The sequence below is a fragment of the Phyllobates terribilis genome, unplaced genomic scaffold (genome assembly GCF_046119375.1).
Source record: "Phyllobates terribilis strain yellow unplaced genomic scaffold, ASM4611937v1 Scaffold_1__5_contigs__length_1240528914, whole genome shotgun sequence".
NCBI lineage: Eukaryota > Metazoa > Chordata > Amphibia > Anura > Dendrobatidae > Phyllobates > Phyllobates terribilis.
The window spans coordinates 448,835,852-448,859,343 of record NW_027362761.1 but is presented as its reverse complement, the minus strand read 5'-3'; the positions used below and the strand labels follow the sequence as shown (position 1 = coordinate 448,859,343).

At 39.1% G+C, this 23,492-nt stretch overlaps 1 protein-coding gene across 1 annotated transcript in view; it reads left to right on the top strand.

The window, feature by feature from the left end:
• PCSK1 (proprotein convertase subtilisin/kexin type 1) overlaps positions 1-23,029 on the top strand; it is a 65,997-nt gene extending 42,968 nt beyond the window's left edge. The window contains exons 7-14 of the mRNA XM_073678258.1: positions 4,630-4,802; positions 9,909-10,121; positions 12,435-12,535; positions 13,364-13,597; positions 17,754-17,911; positions 18,012-18,145; positions 18,295-18,456; positions 19,615-23,029. Coding sequence (XP_073534359.1) covers positions 4,630-4,802; positions 9,909-10,121; positions 12,435-12,535; positions 13,364-13,597; positions 17,754-17,911; positions 18,012-18,145; positions 18,295-18,456; positions 19,615-19,944 — 1,505 coding nt within the window. The 3' untranslated portion in view covers positions 19,945-23,029. The remainder of the gene's footprint in view (positions 1-4,629; positions 4,803-9,908; positions 10,122-12,434; positions 12,536-13,363; positions 13,598-17,753; positions 17,912-18,011; positions 18,146-18,294; positions 18,457-19,614) is intronic.
• The last annotated feature ends 463 nt before the right edge of the window (positions 23,030-23,492 follow it).

Here is a 23,492-nt window from a genome sequence, read left to right as displayed (position 1 = left end):
CAGGCCTCACTTGCCTCAGTTAAGTTCAGTGTTCATGACTCCACCATAAGAGACTGGGCAAAAATGGCATCCATGGCAGAGTTCCAAGACGAAAAACCACTGCTGAGCAAAAAGAACATAAAGGCTCATCTCAGTTTTGCCAGAAAACATCTTGATGATCACCAAGACTTTTGGGAGAATACTCTGTGGACTGACGAGACAAAAGTTGAACTTTTTTGGAAGGTGTATGTCCCATTACGTCTGGCATAGAAGTAACACATACCAATAGTAAAATATGGTGGTGGTAGTGTGGGGTAAATGGAATCATGAATTCTGCTGTCTACCAAAAAACTATAAAGGAGAATGTTCGGCCATCTGTACATGACTCCAAGCTGAAACGCGCTTGGGTTATGCAGCAGGACAGAGATCCAAAACACATCAGCAAGTCCACCTCTGAATGGCTTAAGAAAAACAAAATTAAGACTTTGGAGTGGCCTAGTCAAAGCCCTGACCTTAATCTGATTGAGATGCTGTGGCATGACCTTAGAAAGGCGGTTCATGCTCGGAAACCCTCCAATGTGGCTGAATTATGGTAATTTTGCAAAGATGAGTGGGTCAAAATTCCTCCAGAGAGTTGTAAAAGACTCACTGCCAGTTATCGCAAACGCTTGATTGCAGTTGTTGCTGCTAAGGTTGGCCCAACCAGTTATTAGGTTTAGGGGGCAATCACTTTTTCACACAGGGCCCTGTATGTTTGCATTTCTTTTTCCCTTAATAATAAAGACCTTCATTTAAAAACTGCATTTTGTGTTTACTTGTGTTATCTTTGTCTAATATTTAAATTTGTTTTGTGATCTGAAACATATAAGTGTGAAAAACATGCAAAAGAATAAGAAATAAGGAAGGGGGCAAACTATTTTTCATACCACTGGTACACTGGTACATACACAAACACATATACACATAGTATATACACGTCGTTATGTATTCATACATTTACATAAACACATCTGAACATATATATTGTGTATTAAATACACAGAACACATAAGTAGGTGAAATTTGAAGACTATTCCAAAGCACCACATCTACACCTTTGCTGCTCTATTACATTATATGTAGAACTTCACACTGTCCATAAATAAAGTCAGATAAATTAAAGAAAAGATACAGGGCTTATACTATAACAAGCCCATGCAACCCCCAAACAGGGAACACAACCTTGATACAAGCCCACACAGTAGACAAATATATATATGTACATGATGTAAAATCCTATTACAGGTAAAACTGCTGCGTATACACATACTGACCTCAAAATGCATAATTGGTGGAGAAAGGTTGACCTTTATGGACCTAGGTCTTTTTTCAACATATGTAGCTATATATGTAAAAATATACCATCCAATGAATTTTTGGAATATCCATATAAATTTATGATGTTCCAATAAGCGGAATGCACTCTGTTCCATCATTTAGATTTCACACTTGTGCACACCATTAGTCACATCCACCATTACATTTATGCATATTTTTATTAATATAGTAAATAAGGATATTCATGTGTAAGTTCCATGAACCAATCACCAGCCAGTATCTTTTTATGCACAGGTATGAAGTGCTACTGAATGCATGAAGTGTGTGGAAAACTGATGAAAGGCAGCATGATTTGAGGAAAAATTTAGAAAGGAAGAAACTAAGAGAAATTAGATTAGCACGCTTAAAACTGTGGACACTGAGAAATAACAGGATTGTCCAGGGTAGTGCATTCCAGAGAGATGGTGCGGCACAGAAAAAGTCTTGAAAACAAGAATAGGAGGTTCAGATTATGGATGGATGTTAGTCTTGGATCATTAGCAGAAAGGAGAGCATGGGTATTATGGTAGAAAGAGAGAGGAGATTTAGGGCACTGCAGCACTGTGGAGAGTTTTATGGGTGAAAGTGATAAGTTTATATTGGACTCTGTAGCGGATGGGTAACCAGTGCGATTACTGACACAGGGTGCAGTCACTAGTGTAGAGGCTGAACAGAAATATAAGTTTTGATGCTACATTTGGGATAGATTGGATAGGGGAGAGTTTAGTATGAGGGAGACTGATTAGTAGAGCATTGAGTAGTCCAGTTTAGAGTGAATAAGAGTGACAGTAGGAATTTTTGTAGTCTCAGGCAAGTAGAAGTCTGATTCTGGAGATGTTTTGAGGTGCAGAAGATATGTGCGTGCAAGCGACTGGATATAGGGAGTGAAGGAAAGATCTGAGTCAAATATAACTCCAAAACAGCGAGCATGCTCCCTGGGAGATATGTAAGAAACACACACGGAAATAGAAATATCAGGTTTCGGTAGGATAATACAGGGAGAAAGTTCAGTTCTGGAAAAATTCAGTTTCAGATAGAGGGAGGACATGATGTTAGAGACAGTGGACAATCATTGATGTGTTTTTTTAATACTGGTGTGAAGATGTGTATAATTGTGTGTCATCAGTATAGAGATGACACTGAAAGTCAAATCTGCTGATACTTTATCCAATAGGGGCTAGATAGAGAGAAAAAAGGAGGGGACCTAGATCTGAACTCTACAGTAAAGTGAAGAAGAGTCGGCAAATGACACAGTGAAGGAGCTGTCAGAGGACAATCCCTTTAAGGCTGATAGAGCAGAGTATAGTGCGGAGAAGGAGTCAAATGCAGCAGAGAGATCCATAAAAATCAGAATAAAGTAGTTACCCATAGATTTGGCTGTTAGTAGAACATTAAGCTTTAGTAAGGGCAGTTTCTGTAGTGTGTAAAATGCGGATTGTAAGGAGTCAAAAAGAGTTATCTGGAAAATAGCAGATTAGGTGAGAGTAGACCGAGAGAAAATATGACAAAAATACTAGATTATACTGTACACTAGTTGACTATATAGTCAGTATAGATTCAGAACTAGACATGTTATAATGCAGTGATAATGGCGTAGCCTGGAGATGAGGGGTTAAAATGGGATGATCCCAGAGCTTTATTAGAAGAAAATGTTGAGCGCTTCGGAGGGGAGCAGAATTTCACAAAACATCATGAGTCCAACCATGAACTAAATGGTATTATACAGATACATGACACTGCTTAACAATGTACATTAAAGCTTCATTTTATTCAAGAGCAGCATTTATTGCACCATCTGCACATTGCACAAATGTGTTAAATATTAATTAGCGCTCTGGAAGCATTTGCAAAGAACACTAAAAGCCACTTTAGCTTACTTAGGGTTTATATGTATAGATCATGTATAAATGTTGGAACAAGCGGAAATTAAACTCTTCAATATTGAAATTGCAACACCAAGAAGGAAAAGTGTTGAAATTATGCACATAAATCCCCGCACTTATATGCACATAAATCCCCGCACTTATATGCACATAAATCCCCGCACTTATATGCCTTGGCTGCTGTCAATCAGGTAATTAATGGTTGTCTGAGGAATTTTCTGCCTGAGTGAATGCACTGGAAAGCGAGTTCCTGAGACACTGCAGGCCACAATAGCACGTTTAGGCCATGCAGGCTGCTCACAGTAGCACGAGCAACATGCGGCCTGGCACTATTCTTTTGAAAAATGGCCTCTGGGACACTTTGGAGAAATGGCTGTAGCAAGGTTTGCACCAACAAATTCAATGTCAGGCCAAGCTGTTAGTGTACCAGGAATGAAGACTAGAGGAGTCTAGCAAGCGTACATTATGCCACCCCACATCATAATCCCAGGAGTAGGACTGGTGTGTCATTCCCTCCTGAAGGCCTTTTCATGGCGTTGCCCATGGGGTCTTATCAGATTCGAAGAATAGTGCCTAGTGATCCATTCTGTACCACAAGTGAAATTAGGCATCACCTACCAAGTTTAAGGCATCAAGCAGTGTCTACACAAACCTTCAGAAGGCATTTGCATGGCATTGGGCTACAAGCCAGACATCCAGTTGCAGGAGTTCCATTGACCTCATTCCACCACTCTCAAAGGTTATCATCAGGCAGAGCAAGAAATCATGTTCACCTAGAATGGAAGTCTATCCTTTTCAGCCAAGAGTTCTGTTTTGCCTTGGATGCAATGATAGCCAGAGGTTGGTCTGGAGACCATGTGGGCAACACCATGAAGAAGTCTTCGTGAGGGAATATGGAAGTGTCCCAGGAGCTGTTTTTCAACACAACAACACCAGACTACAAGTTGCTAGTGCTACTGTGAGCAGGCTGCATAGTCTAAATGTGCTACCATGGCCTGCAGTATCTATGGACTTTGCTTCCATCTAGCACATCATATACTGACAATTACAAAAGAAGCTGCCAGCAGCGGATCTTGATGATTTTCTGTACAACTGAATTCAGTGTGGTAGAACATTGCTCAGACAATGAAATAACCTTATTGGTAGCAGCCAAGGCTGTAAGTGCTGTGATTTCTGCACAAAGTACTCATACTCCATATTGACAAAATTGAGATGTTTTGAAAAAAAAATTCTATTTTTTTCATAATTTGCATCTCATTAATATGTCCATCCATACTGTAATTTCAATAATTCCACGACTTTTCTTTCTGGTGTTGCAATATCAATCTTAAGTATGTACAGTATATGGTTACAACAATACATCTTGCTACAATCACTTTGTGTAATATACAACTCGTGCTGTTTATTGTAGGGATTCGGATGCTGGATGGTGTCGTGACTGATGCCATTGAAGCAAGTTCTATTGGGTTTAATCCGCAGCATGTGGACATTTACAGTGCCAGCTGGGGACCGAATGACGATGGAAAAACTGTTGAAGGCCCTGGGAAACTGGCCCAAAAAGCCTTTGAGTATGGTATCAACCAGGTAAGACTGCAAAAAACATGTGCAATAAAAGACCATTAAATAGACGATCACATTATCAAAAGAAAGCATTTATATGCCATTTTCTGCATTAAGATATATTCCAAGATATACATATCCTTAGGAGAAGGTTCATTTAGCTCTCAGTATCACTGTGGTTTCTTCTGTATAGTACATGACCCACCGACACTCTCTTTCATTCAGTCATGTCTGGAAGTATAGCTCAGCCCCAGGTCGGCCACATTCACATAACGATAGCCTATCCATACCGTACATATAAGAACATAGTCGGCTGAATAAAGCCATTTTGACAGGACCAGACAAATAATTTATGTGAATCGTTGCTTTTCGGCCACCTCCCTGATAGGTAATGAATGGGTATAAAAGGAACAGGGATGTTGGATTTTAAAGGGAATGTATCAGCGGAGAACTACCTTTTCTGTAAAAAAAATTTTTTGTTTCAAATATATATATATTTTTTTAAATGCCATTTTTTTCATATCACAATCTGGTTTAAAAAATAGAAATCTTGCAATTTTCACACTGGCCACTGGGACTACAGTATATTAGACACATACTTCCTTTCATTTCACAACGAGTTTTCATCAGGCTCCTTGTCATCAGAGGCAGGAATGCAATGACAGGTAACACCTCTATATACAGGGGATAACACAAGATCCACCAATCACAACAGGTGATGTCACAGCTGACCCTGCTCCTCTTCCCTTCACAAAGACCTTTGCACATGCTCATAAAAACGTCAATACAAGAGATGAGGTCAGAGTCAGTCTATTGCTACTAATTTACATAGGTATTTCCTAAAGGTATGGAAAGTATGTGTATAAAATAGCCCCATTGGCCAGTGTGAAAATTAGAAAAAACATTTTTACAGATTGTGATCTGAAAAACAAAAAAAATACCCAATTTTGAAAAAATATATTTAACATAAAAACCTGATTTAATTTCTTCTCATAGCAGCAAATTTGTACTTTTGTATTTTCATTTTCACCTTCCCTTCTGCCATAACTTTTCTTATTTTTCTGTACACATAAATGTATGAAGACTTGGAGTTTATTTTTGCATGATGAGTTGTAGTTTTGAATGACACCATTCATTTCACCATATAATGTACTAAAAAATGGAAACAAATTTCCAAGTATAGTGAAATTGAGAGAAAAAAAAAACACGCAAATTCCGACATTGTTTTTTATTTTTATGGCATTTACTGTGCAGTAAAAATGACCTGGTACCAAAATTCTCCAGGTCACTGGGATTAGCCCATTTTTTTTATTTTAGTGGTGAAAAAAAATCGGAAATTTGTAAAAAAAATAAATATCTGTAACGTTTTTATTTTTTTATCCATGGAGCTGTGTAGGGGCTTTTTTTGCAGGGTGAGCAGATATTTTCATTGACACTATTTTGGGATATATATGATATTTTGTTTGCTTCCTATTTCAATTTTTGCAGCATTGCAGATATCAAAATACCTCAATTTTGGAGTTTGTTTTACATTTACAGTGTTTACTAATCGGCTTAATTCATTTTATATTTTGATTGATCAGAATTTTATAGATGTGGTGGTTCCAAATATGTGATTTTCTATTTTTTAATACTTTTATTTTTAATAGGAAAAAAGGGAGTGATTTTACTTTATTTTAATATGTTTTAAAACTTTTTTTCCTTTTTATTGTATTTGTTAGTCCCCTGAGGGGACTTGAACCTGAGATTGTCTGATCACCTATGCCATATAACATATGCAACAGTATTACTGTATATCCTAAAAACCATGGTCTCCTTTGAAGCCCAGAGACAGAATGGGTTTCAGAGGAGTGCATTGATGGCAGATACAAGGGTCTTCAGCAGACCCCTGGCTGACATAGCAACCCATATTCTCCCCACGATCACCTCGTAGGGGCTGATGGGTATCTAGAACAGCGCACCCCAATGCTGGCGTGGGAGATAAGCTGCAAAAGGAAGTGTCTAACAGAAAAATCTGGTCTATATGGTTGTAATCTTGTCTGCAAAATTTGTACAAGTTTCATTGTTACCGCACCCATGAATAAGACATCAGTAAATAAATACTGCTTCCTCCTCAGTCACTAGAAAATATGTTTAAAATTAATCTTTTATCAGAAAATTACCTGTTGTTTAAATCTGATTTTTGTGTTACACGTATGAAAAAATGGCAATTTTTACATCACAGTTTTTATAAAAAATGACAGATAACACCTTACTAAACAGCTGATAACGCAGGATCCACCATTGACAATAGGCGATGATGTCACAGCTGACCCTTCTCCTTTTCCCTTTACAATTACATTTGCACACGCTCATTAGATGCTTTAATACAAATGATAAGTCCAGAGTCGGTTCCTGTTGACTAATATTTGTGTTCTTTCTTGAAAACAACAGAAAGGTAGCGTTTAAAATAGTCCCAGTAGCCAGTGTGAAAATTGCAAGATTTAGATTTTTTATTTCTAATCTAGATTGTGATATGGAAAAAAAATGGCAAAAATGTAAAAAAAATTAATAAATTTAAAACAAAAAACAGATTTAAACAAAGGTCATTTTATGATAGCTTCCCTTTAAAAGGTTAATATACTTACATTTCAGTACAGAAAATGTAGCCCTTATCTAAGATCTCTAGGGATCCTTTTGTACATTGTATTAGTTTGCACACCTACTATATCTGTACAGCAGCATTTTGGTCCCATTGAGCACAGTGGACAGCACACAATGGTCCAGTATTGTCTGCTGTATGGACCTACATGGGCACCTCCATACAGAGAACTCGTCAACATTATTATTGTAATTTGCCTATTGAATTTAGTTGAAAATTGAAATTCAGAAAAAACGGGAAATTGGACATTTCAATAAAAACTGAGTCTGATTTTGCCTTTCAAATACATCACTTAAATTCAATAGACTGGCGTGGTGCAGAAGAAAGACCGTCTATAAAATACACAATATGTGGAGCACAGAAAGAAAATGACGGCATAAAGAAGTGGGAAGGATGAGGACAAAATGACACAAAAGACCTTTCACTAACCCAATTACAAGAAAATAGTGGTGAACAGAATAGAACTCTGAAGTGAGAACATGCGAAAAGCACTTGGGCAGCTGGGTCATGTTGTTTAATGTACTTCAATCAGCAAGAAAGGAATTACTAGGTCAGATCAAGCTTTGCAGTTATTCCAGCAATGAACAATGCAAGAACATGTGGCTTCTATACAGTAGATAAAAGAATATTCAACCAGTGGTTGTATGTCATTCCATAACTAGGATTTCCACAACTTCTGATGAATGAATTCTACCTAAATACAAGGGCCCAATTAACCAAGACCAGCATTGCTCATGCCAGTCAAGATGAGGAGGCGTGCTGGAGTCAGACTCTCCTGATTCATGACGCATACGCCTCTCCATGAATCAGGAGCGTTGGACGAGTGGCGTACACCTCTTTGTTTGCATCACCATAAATCCTACTCCAGCAGTACGATCTGTGGCATAACAAACACTGCTGCTCATCATGAAATTGACAAGCAGCGGGCGCCATGCTCCCCCCCCCCCCCTCCGTAAAGAAGCCAAGAGTTGCAAAATTTATGCACAACTCCAAGTTGCTCCTAAATTTTGAGAGTTTTTAAACCTTTTATGCCAGAATTCTGTCATGAAAGCTTTGATGCATCCACCCCATAGAATTCTCTTTGATGTATTTTTTCAAATTTATTACATCTACTGTATGTAGAGATGGGAGAATTGATTCACAGGACTTTGGTCCATCGTTCAGATCAGTAATCTGTGACCGCTGTATGGGAGGCCTCCTTACCTCCCAACATTCCCGGCTCCTTTTTTAATCAGCCTGGGCTGGTATAATGTTGTGTGTGCATCACGCCACAATGATAACATGGTGGCAGCCCGGCTATTCAAACTAAGATCTGTGAATGTTGGAAGGTAAGAAGATATGCAGTCCTCCAATCAAGTGGTCATAGATTACTTACCTGGCCAATGAATCGGAATCCTGAGAATCGATTTTCCCGTCTCTAACCATAGGTGACAAGTTCATGGGTAATTTCTAGCTAAATATAAAATTATAATATAAAACATTGAGCTATCTTCTTGTAGGAAATACAATAATGCATTGATTAGCTATTTTTGAGTATTTTTAGTCTTCAATGAAACTAATAAACTAACAAATGTTGAGTGACAGCTATGGCAAGGTTGTTATTTAGCTATTCACTGTTTATTCCTGTCCTTGGTAGATGCCACCCAGCCATATCTTACATGTGTAGTATGTACAGTATATTCTCAGTAGATTGAGTAGATTTCCCTCATCATACTATGTATCTGTGCAGCAAAGTTACGTAGAGGCCCCAATTCATCAATTGCGTTTAAATCATTTTTCTGTCTTGTCTTTCTGTTTTCCCTTGTGTACTGTACTTTGCACATAATTGAGCAAAATGCTATGCAATGTTTGATAAATTTGTTGCAAAATTAAAAATGCTGTTTTTGCTATTTTTCATTTTTTTAAATTTTTTAGAACAAAATGTTGCATAACAATAGGATCTAAAATGACCTACATTAGTTTTCAATTGCACAAACAAGTAATAGGTTTTGTATTGCACATGGGCATGGAAGGACCATTGCACAAAAATTTAGCATCATTTTGAAAAATTGTAAATGATCAAATTAGTTGACAGCATCAGGATAAAGAAAATCACACCAACGTGACAAGGACTGAAAAAAGTAATATCAAATGGTGCTAAAGTCATTATGAATAAAAATACCTTAAATCCAAACTTTTACTCTAAAAAAAAAAGATGCTGAACAGGGGACAAAGTGTTTCTGTGCATTGTATTCTGTGGTTGTCTGAGTCCATTATTCCCTATATCAATTTTCATTACAGGTTGTACGTCCTAACTTTTTACCATAAGAAGATGATTTGTAATGGAAAAAATCTATAATAATCTTCTAAATAAAAATAAATCTTCAGAAATAGCAAAGTGCAATAGTGTCCAATATATCATGCATGAGAGTAGTCCATTCAGATATGGGACACAATACATAATTAACAAAAATCAGAGTATAATGATGTTACAATGTTTCTATTCATAGGGTCGAAATGGAAAAGGTTCCATCTATGTCTGGGCTTCTGGTAATGGTGGCCGACAAGGGGATAACTGTGATTGTGATGGGTACACAGACAGCATCTACACCATCTCTATCAGCAGCGCCTCCCAACAAGGGCGGTCACCCTGGTATGCAGAGAAATGCTCATCGACATTAGCTACAGCCTACAGCAGCGGGGATTACAAAGATCAGAGAATTGTAAGTAGAAAATATATATTTAAACATGATTCCTACTAAAAACAAATGCATGGGAAGAGATATTTAGATTTGTTGATCACGGTTTCTGGTATAAAAAGAAGTTGACAGGTCAAGTTATAAGCGACTGCTGAGATTCTACTGCTGGACCCTTCTACTGATCGCAGAGAGATTCTACTGCTAGACCGTTCTACTGATCGCAGAAACAGCAATCCCATGTCCCCCTGCTTTAATAGAGAGGCAGTCGCTTAAAGTGGTTGGCCACTTTATCTTTATATTAACAGCTGTGTTGGGGACAGAATTTTTGTGGCACTTACTAATATATAAGTATTACATGTTCTTCTCTTACACTTGTTAGTTCAGCCTTCCTCACTGACTGCACAGCTCTCCAGTTCTCAAAACGGGTGCCGATGGAGGAACATGTGACCAGATGTGTCCAACCGCCTCGTCCAATCAAAAAAACACCTTTCCCATGTGAAGTGTTTTTAACAGGAGAAGAATCATGCACAGGGATGGTCACATGTTCCTGCACAAGTAGCCATTTTGTGGACCAGTACTGTCTATGATAAAAGCTGTACCAACACGTGCAGGAGGAGAACCTGTAAAACTTATGTAAAAGTGCCACAGAAATCCTATCTCCAATAGATCTGTGAAATAATTTAATCAAAAGACTGATGAACATAACTGAACATTTATTACTTGGCAATCTCCTTCAGTGCCATAGACTTTAAATAAAGGGGCAGGGTGCATGTAAAACTACCATTCTATTTAACAGGGGACATGGGCCCTTGTTCTCATGATCCGAACGGGACCCAATGGTGGGATCTCCAGTGGTCAAACACTTTTCACCTATCCTGTGGATATGTAATAGCTTGTGATTCCAGGAGTATTCCCTTTAGGCCACGGCCCCACTATCAGTATTCGGTCAGTATTTTTTCTCAGGAGTGAGAGCCAAAACCAGGTGAGGAACAATCAGAAAAAAGGTATAAGGCTGCGTGCCCACTATGCATTTTTCAAGCATTTTTGCAGCGGAATTTCCGCAGCGAAACTGCTTATAAATCGCTTGGTAATACGTGCCCCATGGTCCCCAATGATAATCCGCATGTGCTGTGCACATACTGCGGAAATTTCAGCTGCGGATTATCATTGTGGAAAAATATGCAGCATGTCCATTAATTTTGTGGACACGCAGTGTAATTGCCGCCATTGACTTGCATTGAACCGCATAATATGAGCAAATTTGCACAAGCGGATATTATGCGATTCTATGTGCGGATGGTACCCGGGTCTGGAGAAGAGGAGACTCTCCTCCAGACTCTGGTACCATAGAACCTGTTAAAAAAAAGAATTTAAAATAAAAAATAATGATTATACTTACTGTACCTTCTGATGGCCCCCCGGTCTCCTCAGCGATGCGTCCGGTCTGTTGTATGGGTTGAGGTGGTGTGAAAGGACCTGCCATGACGTCATTTAGTCATGTGACCACCGACGTCAGCGGTCGCGTGACCTGTCACATGACTAAATGACGTCATGGAAGGTCCTTTCACACCACCGTGAGCCATACAACAGACCGGACGTAGCGGAGAAAACACCGGGGGCCATCGGAAGGTAAGTATAATCTTCATTTTTTATTTTTTACCATTCTTATTCTTTTTTTTAACTATTACTTGGTCACACTATATAAATCCATGCCGGTTGCATGGATTTATATAGTGTGACCAAGTTGTCAAGCACTTTTCCAAGTGATGCTAAAATCGCTTGGAAAACCGCTTGATAACCCGCATGCAGAAATACATGCAAAAACGCTTGACAAACGCTTCTACCTGGCAGGAAAAACGCATGTAAAATCCGCATGCGTTTTTCCTGCCAGGGAGAAGTGGAAAAAATATTCAGCATTTCAGCATCGTGGGCACTTAGTCTAATAGAAACAAGTCACCAATTCTGCATTTATCACCCACTCCTGAGAAAAAATGCTGACCAAATACTGATAGTGGGGCCGTGGCCTTAAAGGGAATCTGTCAGTAGGATCAACCCTCTTAAGCCGTCTATATGGGCATGTAGGTCATAGGAAGCTGAATAACATGGCACCTTAATAAGTGCGAACCATCCTGCAGGATTTATTAAAAAACATATTTTTAATAAGGTCTATGGCTGACAGTTGCCATCTGTCAGAGTCTCCATTTAACATACACGTCAGAAGCCTTTCCGAATATATAAACTAATCAGTGTGAGAACATGGCCTAAATTTTTTTAATTCTTTTAGTACTAAATATTTATTTGATTTACTATGCTGCTTTTTCTTTTTTCAATCTTTAGATAAGTGCAGATCTACATAATGACTGCACGGAAACACATACAGGCACCTCTGCGTCCGCTCCTCTGGCTGCTGGAATCTTTGCTTTAGCTTTGGAACAAAAGTAAGTACAAAAGTATACTGCAATTGACTGTTTGTATGTTTTTTTCCAATAGTCACAGTAGAATAGAAATGAACAAAATATAATAATATATAATAATCTCTAATCACTTATACCTTCCGGAAACTTGTGTTTTATTTTACCTTTATTAAATGTCCTCTGCAAGGACAATTCTTTGCTCTATTACAGTAAAATGTTTTGAAAAGTCTTCCTCCTTGAGATGATCACCCCTTTGTTTAGACCAGATTTCAGTTTTATTATACATCATTCATTTTGGCTTATCTTCTCTTAGAGGACCATACCTTCAGAAGATCATTTTAATGCAATTTGAAGTGGTCAACCCAAATAGGTTGAATATTTGTAATTTAATTCACAGTACTCCTGTCTTTTAAATTCAGAGTGCTATACATGGAGCTTTTATTCTGTTATGTCACGTGAAGCTAAGACTGTTGCTTTACAGTCTTGGACTGGCCCACCGGGGAGGAGGTGAATCCCCTGGTAGGCCCAGAAGAAAACTATTTACCCCCCAATATGAGTAGTAGTTTATCCAATTTATTTGATTTATTATGTATAAACAAAAGTAGCATCTCATCATACATTCAACACACTACCTAGCTTATTATTATATAGAAGCATAGGTAAATTTGTGAATAAGGGTAATGTACTGTAATACTTGCATGTAGCTGACTAGTGGGCCTCCAGAGTCAAGATTACATGGCCTTCCCAGTATAACACTGTTGCCATACGTTGATAAAGCTAAATGCTATTGTTATTGTCTTCGAAAAACTTGGGTCTTACATTTTTATTTGTTTTCTTCTTTTTTTTTATTAGCCCTAATCTAACTTGGAGAGATATGCAGCATCTTGTGGTCTGGACAAGCGAGTATGATCCGTTAGCTAATAACCCTGGTTGGAAGAAGAATGGAGCAGGTCTCATGGTGAACAGTAGATTTGGATTTGGCTTGCTGAACGCTAAGGATCTTGTGAATTTAGCAGATCCTAAAACATGGAAAGGAGTTCCTGAGAAGAAAGAGTGTATTGTTAAAGATAGTGACTTCATACCAAGGTAGGATTAAAGAAAATGACAGACAAATGGAGTGTTGATTATCTTTGTGCACCTTATTTCTATGTTCATCATGCGATTAGAATACCGGTCATGTCTGCATCAATAATGTGTGTAAAGGGGCATTTACACTGCAAAATAATCATGAAGAGTGCTCTTAAAAATGCTCTTTTCATGATGTTCATTGGGTGAAAAAATCTTTTGTGTAGCACGAAAGATTATCATCCTCGGTGGTGCATTTTCCTGTGTAACCAGGACTCGCACTGCAAAGAACAATGGCAGCCTATGTGCCCCAAGCAATTTATTATAAATCGCTTGCTGCTCATTGTTTTCTTTGGTCTACCTGTGTAGGCAGGCATTCAAACGATCGGCAGTCGTATCAAGACGGATCTTAAGACTAGGTGCACACTACATTTGTGGCCATTTTCAGGCATATAATTTCAGCAGGTATGCGCCCAACAATGGTCACTGTCAGGATGGATGCTGAGGCATCTCTCCACCACAGGGACCCATTATAAAGAAACGTATGCTGCATTGTATATATTTCTTTGCAGTGGCCCTCTGTATAGGTAAACCAGATAGAGGTTGAAAGTCTCTGTCTAATGAATGATGGCCTATAGAAAAGATACAGTATATGTCAGGAAAAGCTCCAAACATATACTGTAGCTTAGTGCACAGATGCAATGGGCACCTAGCCTAATCAGTACAGAGCCACAGCACTGGCGACAGGCACAATAAAAAATATATAGTCGAGACAAGGCACTTCCGTTAATGGTTGGTGCTCAAGGAGAGTCCCATGCCATCAGAAAGCTATGTTGAAAAACTTGGCACTCATAGAAAGTTACAAAGTAGAATGTTTCATCTGCTGTTTTCTCCTCTATTCCCATTTATGGCAATCCGTGCATCTGATGAAGGTCAGTGGTCTGACCGAAACGTAGTACATTAACTGTGGATTGCATCGGTAAATAAAACATTCTACTTTGCAACTTTCTATGAGTGCCAAGTTTTTCAACATTGAAAGACACAATAAAAAGCCTGACTTTATGTAGGTATCCTAAAAGTACAATAAAATAGGCCATTTAACTTACTTTTCAGGCTGCATTTCTTTGTACGTAGGTTGCATGCATAGTTTTGCAGTGCAATATAAAGCATATACAGTATATATAAAATGGCGGCACATTTTTTTTTAAATAATTTTAAATCTCTTTAATATTAGTGTTGATATGCTATAATAAATATATTGCTTGTGACATATCCATGCTTTACCACTGCCTGCCTGCTAACTTGTCCATACTATACAGTTATCTAGATCAAGTCTTCCAAAACTTTTACAAGTAGGACCTCACTGGAAAGACCAAAGTGATGCTTTGCCCGCACCTAGTCAAAGAATATGCTAAAATGAAAAATATTGCTCAATTTACATAAGTTAAAACAAGTACAAAATGAAGAAATTACATTGCTAATCCAGACACTGACGCTATTATGTGAAGGACTATGCAATTTAGACCACGGCCCCACTATCAGTATTCGGTCAGTATTTTTTCTCAGGGGTGGGATCCAAAACCCGGAGTTGGTGATAAATGCAGAATTGGTGACTTGTTTCTATTATACCTTTTCTCTGATTGTTCCTTACCTGGTTTTGGCTCCCACTCCTGGGAAAAAATACTGACCGAATACTGATAGTGGGGCCGTGGCCTTAAAGTCACTTCTGTGAAAACTGCACCCTCTCCAACAGCTAGGAGGCGTCTCACATGTGAGGTCAGCCTCCAAATTGGAGAAGCAGTGACCTCTAGAATGCATTTAATTAGCCATTTCACACTGTTTTATCTCTAAAGCTGGAATTTACTATAATGGTACCAAATATGACTCATGTGTATTGTATGGCTGTTATTAGGGGACCAGTGGTTGTTACTGAGTAATTGAAGATTACTTTGGTATACTCTATCAAACAATTTCTCTGGGCTCGTTATAGGCTACAATAAATTAGCAAGATATATTTACCAAAATATTTTGCAGAATTTTCTATGGCATTATTCATTTTGTTCCATTTATATCAAATCTCTCATTATGTATTCACAGTTTCACACGCAATAAGTAACTGTACAAGTCAAATAAAGATAATTGAGTGAATTATGTTGATGCTTACACTCCTATAATTCCATGTCATGGGGTAAATTAATGTCATGGAAGTTGGTAACATATCATTAGTCTATGAGGCTTAAAATAAGTAGCTGACACTGAGAAAATGTAATCAGTAGAGCCGCAATATCATTCTTATGACAATAATATCATAGTAAAACAGTTAATCAACCACTTAGCACACGACATCTTCCCACGGTATCCCCTTGTACAATTTCACATAATATATAATATTCAACTAATTGCTTCACAATTACCTATTGTAATCATTTTGTGCACTTTTGTAGTAAATGAATCGCTCTTGCGGCTTGTAGGCATACGAATACGCTTTATCATATGTAGAAATTTTATGTGACCCCATAAATCTAAGCGAGGGTTCAGTGCCGGACTGAGGTGCCAAGGGCCCACCAGTAGCCAACTCCAGGGCCCCACATTTCAGCTACATGCAAATGTAACATTATCCTCACAAATTTCTTTAGCAATAAACTGCGTAGATTGATAAATGAATATAAGAGGGTGGTGGCCCACTCCTACACAGCCCATCAGAGGATTCTCCAGTTCTCCTGTGGGCCAGTCCAAGCCTGGGAGGGTTCTCGTTACAATGGTGTCTAAACTTGACTGTCTTTTTACTGGGCATAATAGTGTGTTAGCACTCCTTCATTAAAGGGAAGCTATCATCAGAAAATGACAACTTGTTTAAATCAAGTTTCTGTGTTACATGTATTTCTTACAACATTTTCAGCTATGTTTTTTTTTTCTTTTCACATCATGATCTTTACTAAAGAACACAATTTAGTATTTCTGCAGGTTCGTACAGTGGCCACTGGGGCTGTTTTAGACTTATAATTCCTGCCCTTTCAGGATAAGTTTTCAGCAAGGCTCCTTGTTATCAGAGGTAGAATTTCAATGACAGGGAACATCTCTATACACAGCTGATAACACAGGATTCTTCAATCATAATAGGCGATGTTACAGCTCACCCTCGTACCCTTCCCCTCACAATAATCTTTTCACATGAACATTAGATGCTTCAATACGAACCATAGGGTCAGAGTCAGTGTACTGTGGCTAATGTAAATGTGTTCTTTCGTGATACAACATGAAGTTAGAGAACAGGTATGTTCACGCGTCATGTTTTTTTCACTTTTTTTCCTTGGACAGGAACAGTGCAAATTTCCTGACCTTTCCTGGCTCCTCGATGCATTGTTTGACTTGCCGCCACCCACCAATAGAGCGCCAGCACAGCAAATCATAACAGCCTGGGATCCCGGAAGGCCAGGAAATCCGCACAGCTCCTGTCCACAGCCAGAGAGCACTGACCTGGACTCTGGACCTGGGGAGTGAGATGCAATCAGCTTATCTCTATCCAGTGGCCAATGTGAAAATTGAAAAAAATCTATTTTTTTATTTTTAAAGCACATTATAGTATGGGAAAAACATTGGCAAAAAAATACATTTAACACAAAAACATGATTTAAACGATAGCTCATTTCTGATGACAGCTTCCCTTTAAACCTGTGTGACAGGAGCTGTATAATCATCATTAGTAACTGAGAGTTTTGAATGTCCCCCCTATTCCGCCTGCGGAGAACTTTTCTGATACAAGCTTTGCAGTTTCATCACACAGGATCCTCAGGCGACTGATATGGTGACCCCCCTGTGAGAACATAAAGTTATGTAATTCCCAGAGGGTCACCAAGAGATCACATGATACAATGAATTTTCAGATACGGTATATAAAACAAGCTGAATAAAAAATTACTTGGCTGAATTTTAAATATATTGGGGTACTAGTTACAGAATAAATTTACTTTAAAGGGGTCTCTCAAAGGCATTAGAGGAAACCAATATTATAAATGGATCATGGTAGGTGGTGGACCCAGGAATTGTGTTTAGTACGGACTTTACTACTACACAAAGGTTACACTATTTTTCTTCTTTCATTTCTGTTATTTGTGGTCAATTACATGATTATTTAAATATAGGAAACATAATATCTAATAAAATCCTTATTTTATAGACTTTTAAAATCAGAAGATGAAATTACAATTGAGATCCCCACAAAAGCTTGTAAAGGGCAAGACAATTACATCAAGTCACTAGAGCACTTGCAGCTGGAGGCCACTATTGAATACACGCGCCGGGGAGATCTTCACATCACACTAACGTCACCATCAGGTATCTCACAAAACGCACAAGTGTGACGCACCAGCAATATAGCCATATGAGACTTTAGGAAAATACGCCCCGATCTAACAATTACTGCTTTTGTATTCAGGAACCAAAACTGTTCTGCTGACTGAGCGACAGAGAGATACATCTACTAATGGTTTCAAAAACTGGGACTTTATGTCTGTCCACACCTGGGGAGAAGACCCAGCAGGAACATGGACAGTCAAAATCTCTGATGTCGTAAGTACTAGTACAATCTGTGTCATGTACGTTATTACATGGAGAAGCGAGACATTGTCACAGTATTGTGCTCTGTCCTTTGATGTAAGTTATGATAACTAAATTTGTCAGCCAAAATGTGAACATACGTTTTTCTTTCTACAACATAGTCTGATAGAAAGCAAAATGAAGGAAGGATTGTTAGCTGGAAGCTGATTCTGCATGGAACATCAACCCGTCCAGATCATATGACTCTTCCCAGAGTGTATACTTCCTACAATGTTGTACAGAATGATCGAAGAGGCGTTGAGAAAACCGTAGATGCTGAAAAGGTATGTAAAGGCTGAGTGATGTGCCTCACCCATAGCACTTATATGCTCGCTTATTGATTTTCTTTTATAGGGATATTCACATCTCACACAGGATACACCATAAATGCCTAATAGATCTCAGTCCCACCTGCACCTCTCTCGAGAACTGGGGTATCTTTACACTAATCGCACAGAAGAGATGGCCGTGCATGTACAGCTTTCTCCATTCAATTCTATGGGAATTCAAAAATGTGTTTCAAAATTTCATTACATTGCAAAAGTTGTGCCGGCATGGTCAAATCTTCATTTACAGCAACTGTGAGATGGTTGATAGTTTTCTAAATAGCTGTGAATCCCAGGGGTGATTATGTCATAAATGCCTAATGCCTGTATTGATAACGTACATAATTCAGTTTTCGGTGAGGTGTGCAGCAATCATCTGCCAGCAAGTTTCATTTACGTGAAGTAAGCGGGTTGCAAGACCTCTTTTTTGTGCTTAGGTACTGGAGTGTCTCATAATCAATTATCCTTAACCCCTTCATACATATATGTCAAAAGTCGTGTCCCTGCCTTTGATGCGGGCTTGCACGCTGAGCCTGCATCTTTCCCGGCAGATGATGGCAGATTTAATCAGCCATCATGTGCCCTTAACAGCTGCAGGTGAAGAGAAGCTCTGCACAAATCTGTTAACATGTTAAATGCTGCTGTCAATCTCTGACAGTGGCATTTAACACGAACCGGCAGGGGAGCGCATCATTCCACACACCTATTAGGATGTATAGATGTCAAAATATAAGGTAAGGGTATCTCTCAGTATTCAGTCAGTATTTTTCTCAGGAGTGAGAGCCAAAACCAGGAGTGGGTGATAAATACAGAATTGGTGCACTTGTTTCTATTATACCTTTTCTCTGACTGTTACTCACCTGGTTTTGGCTCCCAATCTTGAGAAAAAATACTGACCGGATACTGACCAAATACTGATAGTGGGGCCGTGGCCTTAGTCAGAGCTCCTGCATGTTCCCTTTAAAGAAGAAATGCATGCCAACCCAGAAGCAGTGTAAAAAATGAACTATTAGTTATATAAGATAAACTATAAAATTATACGTTACGGTAGCATTCTAATACATGAGGTAGCATGAACCATGATCAATAAGTAAAACATGTTTCATATCATTTCAGGAACCCTCTATGGAAAAAATAACTACAGCGAAACCAACAACTTCTCCAGAAAGTGACGGACTGGAGGATGCAGTGAAATCAGAAGCAATGTTACGTCTTCTGAAGAACGCTTTTGACAAAGAGGCGGCTTCATATGCACAGGGGCAAACAGAAATTCCTAAGCATCACTATTATTATGCCCTGGATAAAATAAGCCAGCAGCCAGATGTAAAGGACAGAGAGAACAGTCTATACAATGACTATATTGATCGATTCTATAAAAACAAGTCGTACAAGCATAGAGATGATCTTCTATTGCAAGCTTTACTGAATATTGTAGACAAGGAATAGTAGAATTTTCAATGTTGGAATCATGCCACCACCCATTATTATTTTGATCTTTGCAAACCTAAAATTTCCATGAAATTGCCAAAAATCAACACTGTAAATATACTATATGCATTCCAGGGAGGATACAGTTTGACCAATAAAGTATAAAACCTTGATATAGTCAATGACTGAACCCTTGATCATCTGATATATCAAGTTCTATAAATGTTCTACAAATCTTTACAACTAGTGCAAATGAAAATAGATGTAAACCGATCAGATTTCACCAATTTATGAGTGTGGATCAGATTTCTGCCGGGGTCACACAAGTGTATATTCTCTCCTCCGAGAGAATCGGATCAATTATGTTAATGACTCTCCGGTCAAACTCTGATCCAAGTGTCAGCTTAGTGTGATCCGATTCTCTCGGATGAGAGAATGTAGCACACTGTCAGGAGAAGATGGAGAACAAAAGTTCTCCATCTTCTCCATTGTGTGAGTTTGTGGAAATCTGACTGCACTCCGATGTCGTTGTAGTGTAGTCTGATGTTTTCCCACGACTTGTTTGGTTGTACGTGATCCGATTATAAGAGCCATTCGCAGCACCGAATCAGTGTGAGAGAAAAAAAAGCTGATCGGCACTGCCCCATAGAATAACATTGGTCCGAGTGATATGTGATAAAACATGGGATAGCAATTGTCTGATGTATACGCTCGTGTGAGCGAGCCCTTAAAGTGATGTTCTTGTACGTTGCTATTAAGATGTCACACAGGTGATCCACAATGGTGGTTCCACTGATTTCCTAAATTATGGAGCAGCAAAAAATATTCTTCCTAAAAATCTCTAAGGCAACATTGTAAGCAAATGTTTTAGATGAAATATTGTACAAGATGGCAAAATATCTGGTCTTATATCTAAAGAAATATCATCTATATTTTCCTTGTTGTGTCAAATGACAGAATGAGCAGATATGTCTCTAAAATTATAGTGCAGACCAAGTGATGCAACAAGGACATATAACCTCTGTTAGTGGTATTCAATAAGTGTAGAATGAATCCCGGATAATTTATTGGATAACGGAGATAGGGCTCGTACACACGACCGTAAAAATTGGAAGAGTGCCATCCGTTGTTTTGACAAAAAGCACTTGTCCCCACGTTATTCATTGAGGTCGTGCACATGTACGTTTTTTTCCTCGGATGGAGTGGTCTGAAGAAAAAAATCACAGCATGCACAAATTGCGTTTGATTGGATCACACTCGGCCATTCATGTCTATAGGTCAGTGAAAAAAAATCGGACCACACTCTGATGACATCCAAGTGCAGATCGATTTTCACGGGTATACTGAATGGAGCAGATGGAGATATTTTTGTTTTTATTCACCACATCCGAGAAACTCTGGCCACACACTCTGGCCACACACTCTGACCACACACTCTGGCCACACACTCTGACCACACACTCTGACCACACACTCTGGCCACACACTCTGGCCACACACTCTGGCCACACACTCTGACCACACACTCTGGCCACACACTCTGGCCACACACTCTGACCACACACTCTGACCACACACTCTGGCCACACACTCTGGCCACACACTCTGACCACACACTCTGGCCACACACTCTGACCACACACTCTGGCCACACACTCTGGCCACACACTCTGACCACACACTCTGGCCACACACTCTGGCCACACACTCTGACCACACACTCTGACCACACACTCTGGCCACACACTCTGACCACACACTCTGGCCACACACTCTGGCCACACACTCTGACCACACACTCTGGCCACACACTCTGGCCACACACTCTGACCACACACTCTGGCCACACACTCTGGCCACACACTCTGACCACACACTCTGGCCACACACTCTGGCCACACACTCTGACCACACTCTGATTAGCATAGCTGGACCGATTTTCATGGATAAGGGAAAAACGGTCATGTGACTCTAGCCTTATAGTAATGTAGACGAAAAATCTTAAGATTCATGAACATGGCAAAGCCCTATGCACAGGGCCTGCAGTACAGGGCACCGCCATATCAGTTCTATTGGACTACATGCACATGGAACTCCATAAACAAGGACTTCAATAGTTCCTGTATGAGAATAACCCTAAAGATATGGAGTCCAATGGAGCATTCTATATGTTACTTATTCTAACCCTGTACCTCCAGGGCAGGACACGTCCATGATCTTTACCAATACAGGAAGGGATGATGCCCCATACTTTGGTCTCCTGAGTAAGGGCTGTGGTTGACTATGGCAGTCAGGTGACTTGAACAGAACATCAGCATTTTTGTAACTCTTAACCCCTTTAAAGATATTAATCCTGCAAAACAATAAAGTTCACACAGAGCCCAGTTATAGCAAATTCTAAAAATAATTTTTTCTTTATTTACTCACAAAACATACATAAATGATGGGTTAAAAAGTAAGTCGTTAAGTTGATAACGACATGACTCACTCAGCAGCTCTATATGCACTTTGTTCTTTTCTGAGATTTATGGTATTGGATTGTCCTGAGCCTTATTTATCCTCTAAGATGAATAAAACCTGGAAACATGCACATAGTATTAGGCTGTGTGCACACTTTGTGCTTTGGCTGTGTTTTTTCAGTGCAGATTTGTCATGAAATCTGAACGCTTTACTGATGCCAGCAAAGTGAATGAGAATCCTGAAGTCTCATGCGCACGTTGCTTATTTGTGATTTTCAGATTTGGTGCAGTAGGATGTCAATACTTTCAGCGTTTTTGCGGCAGATTTCACTCATACTTATGAGTGGGAAAAATCTGCACCAAAAACGCAAGTAAAAAACGCAGCAAAAACATGGAAAAAATGTGCATTTTTCCCACCAAGAGATGCAGAAATGGTACAGAAATGTCGGCACCAAATATTTAACATGTGAACATACCCTTAGATATTTTATTTACTTTAGGAAAAAAACGTTTTGCTTGGTGTGTCATTGCTGTATGCACCATTTGATTGAGCCCTATATTAACCTGGGGAAATATTCAAATATATATATTACATCATTTATCTACTGTTTCCATCGACTATATTAAAGTTTCTTTTACATTTATTTTTGCAAACAATCTTTGCTTTTCTAATTAATAAGATATTTATCTACATCTTGACACTATTTATCTAACATTCTTGACACATATCTTACCAAACAAGTCTGCCGTCATACATCTTTTACTTTGATGAATTAACAAAAATTATATTCTCTTATTCTATATTTTAAAGGGAACCCGTCACCAGAGAAAAAAAACATTATTAACTTGCAGATATGGGGTTGATCTGCAGGTTAATGACTTCACTAATCTGCCCGGCGCCTGCACTTAGCCGAACGCTGCGGGTAGAAAATGAACTTTATCCCCCCGCAGAATTCCGACTTCAGTCATGGGGCAGCACAGGCACAGATTCAGTTACCACTCTGAGAATACAGAGCGGTGTGTGTAACTGCGCCCCTGGCCCTCACTGACACTGGCTCTGCATTAGGGCCGGCTGTCAGTCAGGGCCAGGGGCACGATTACAGCTCG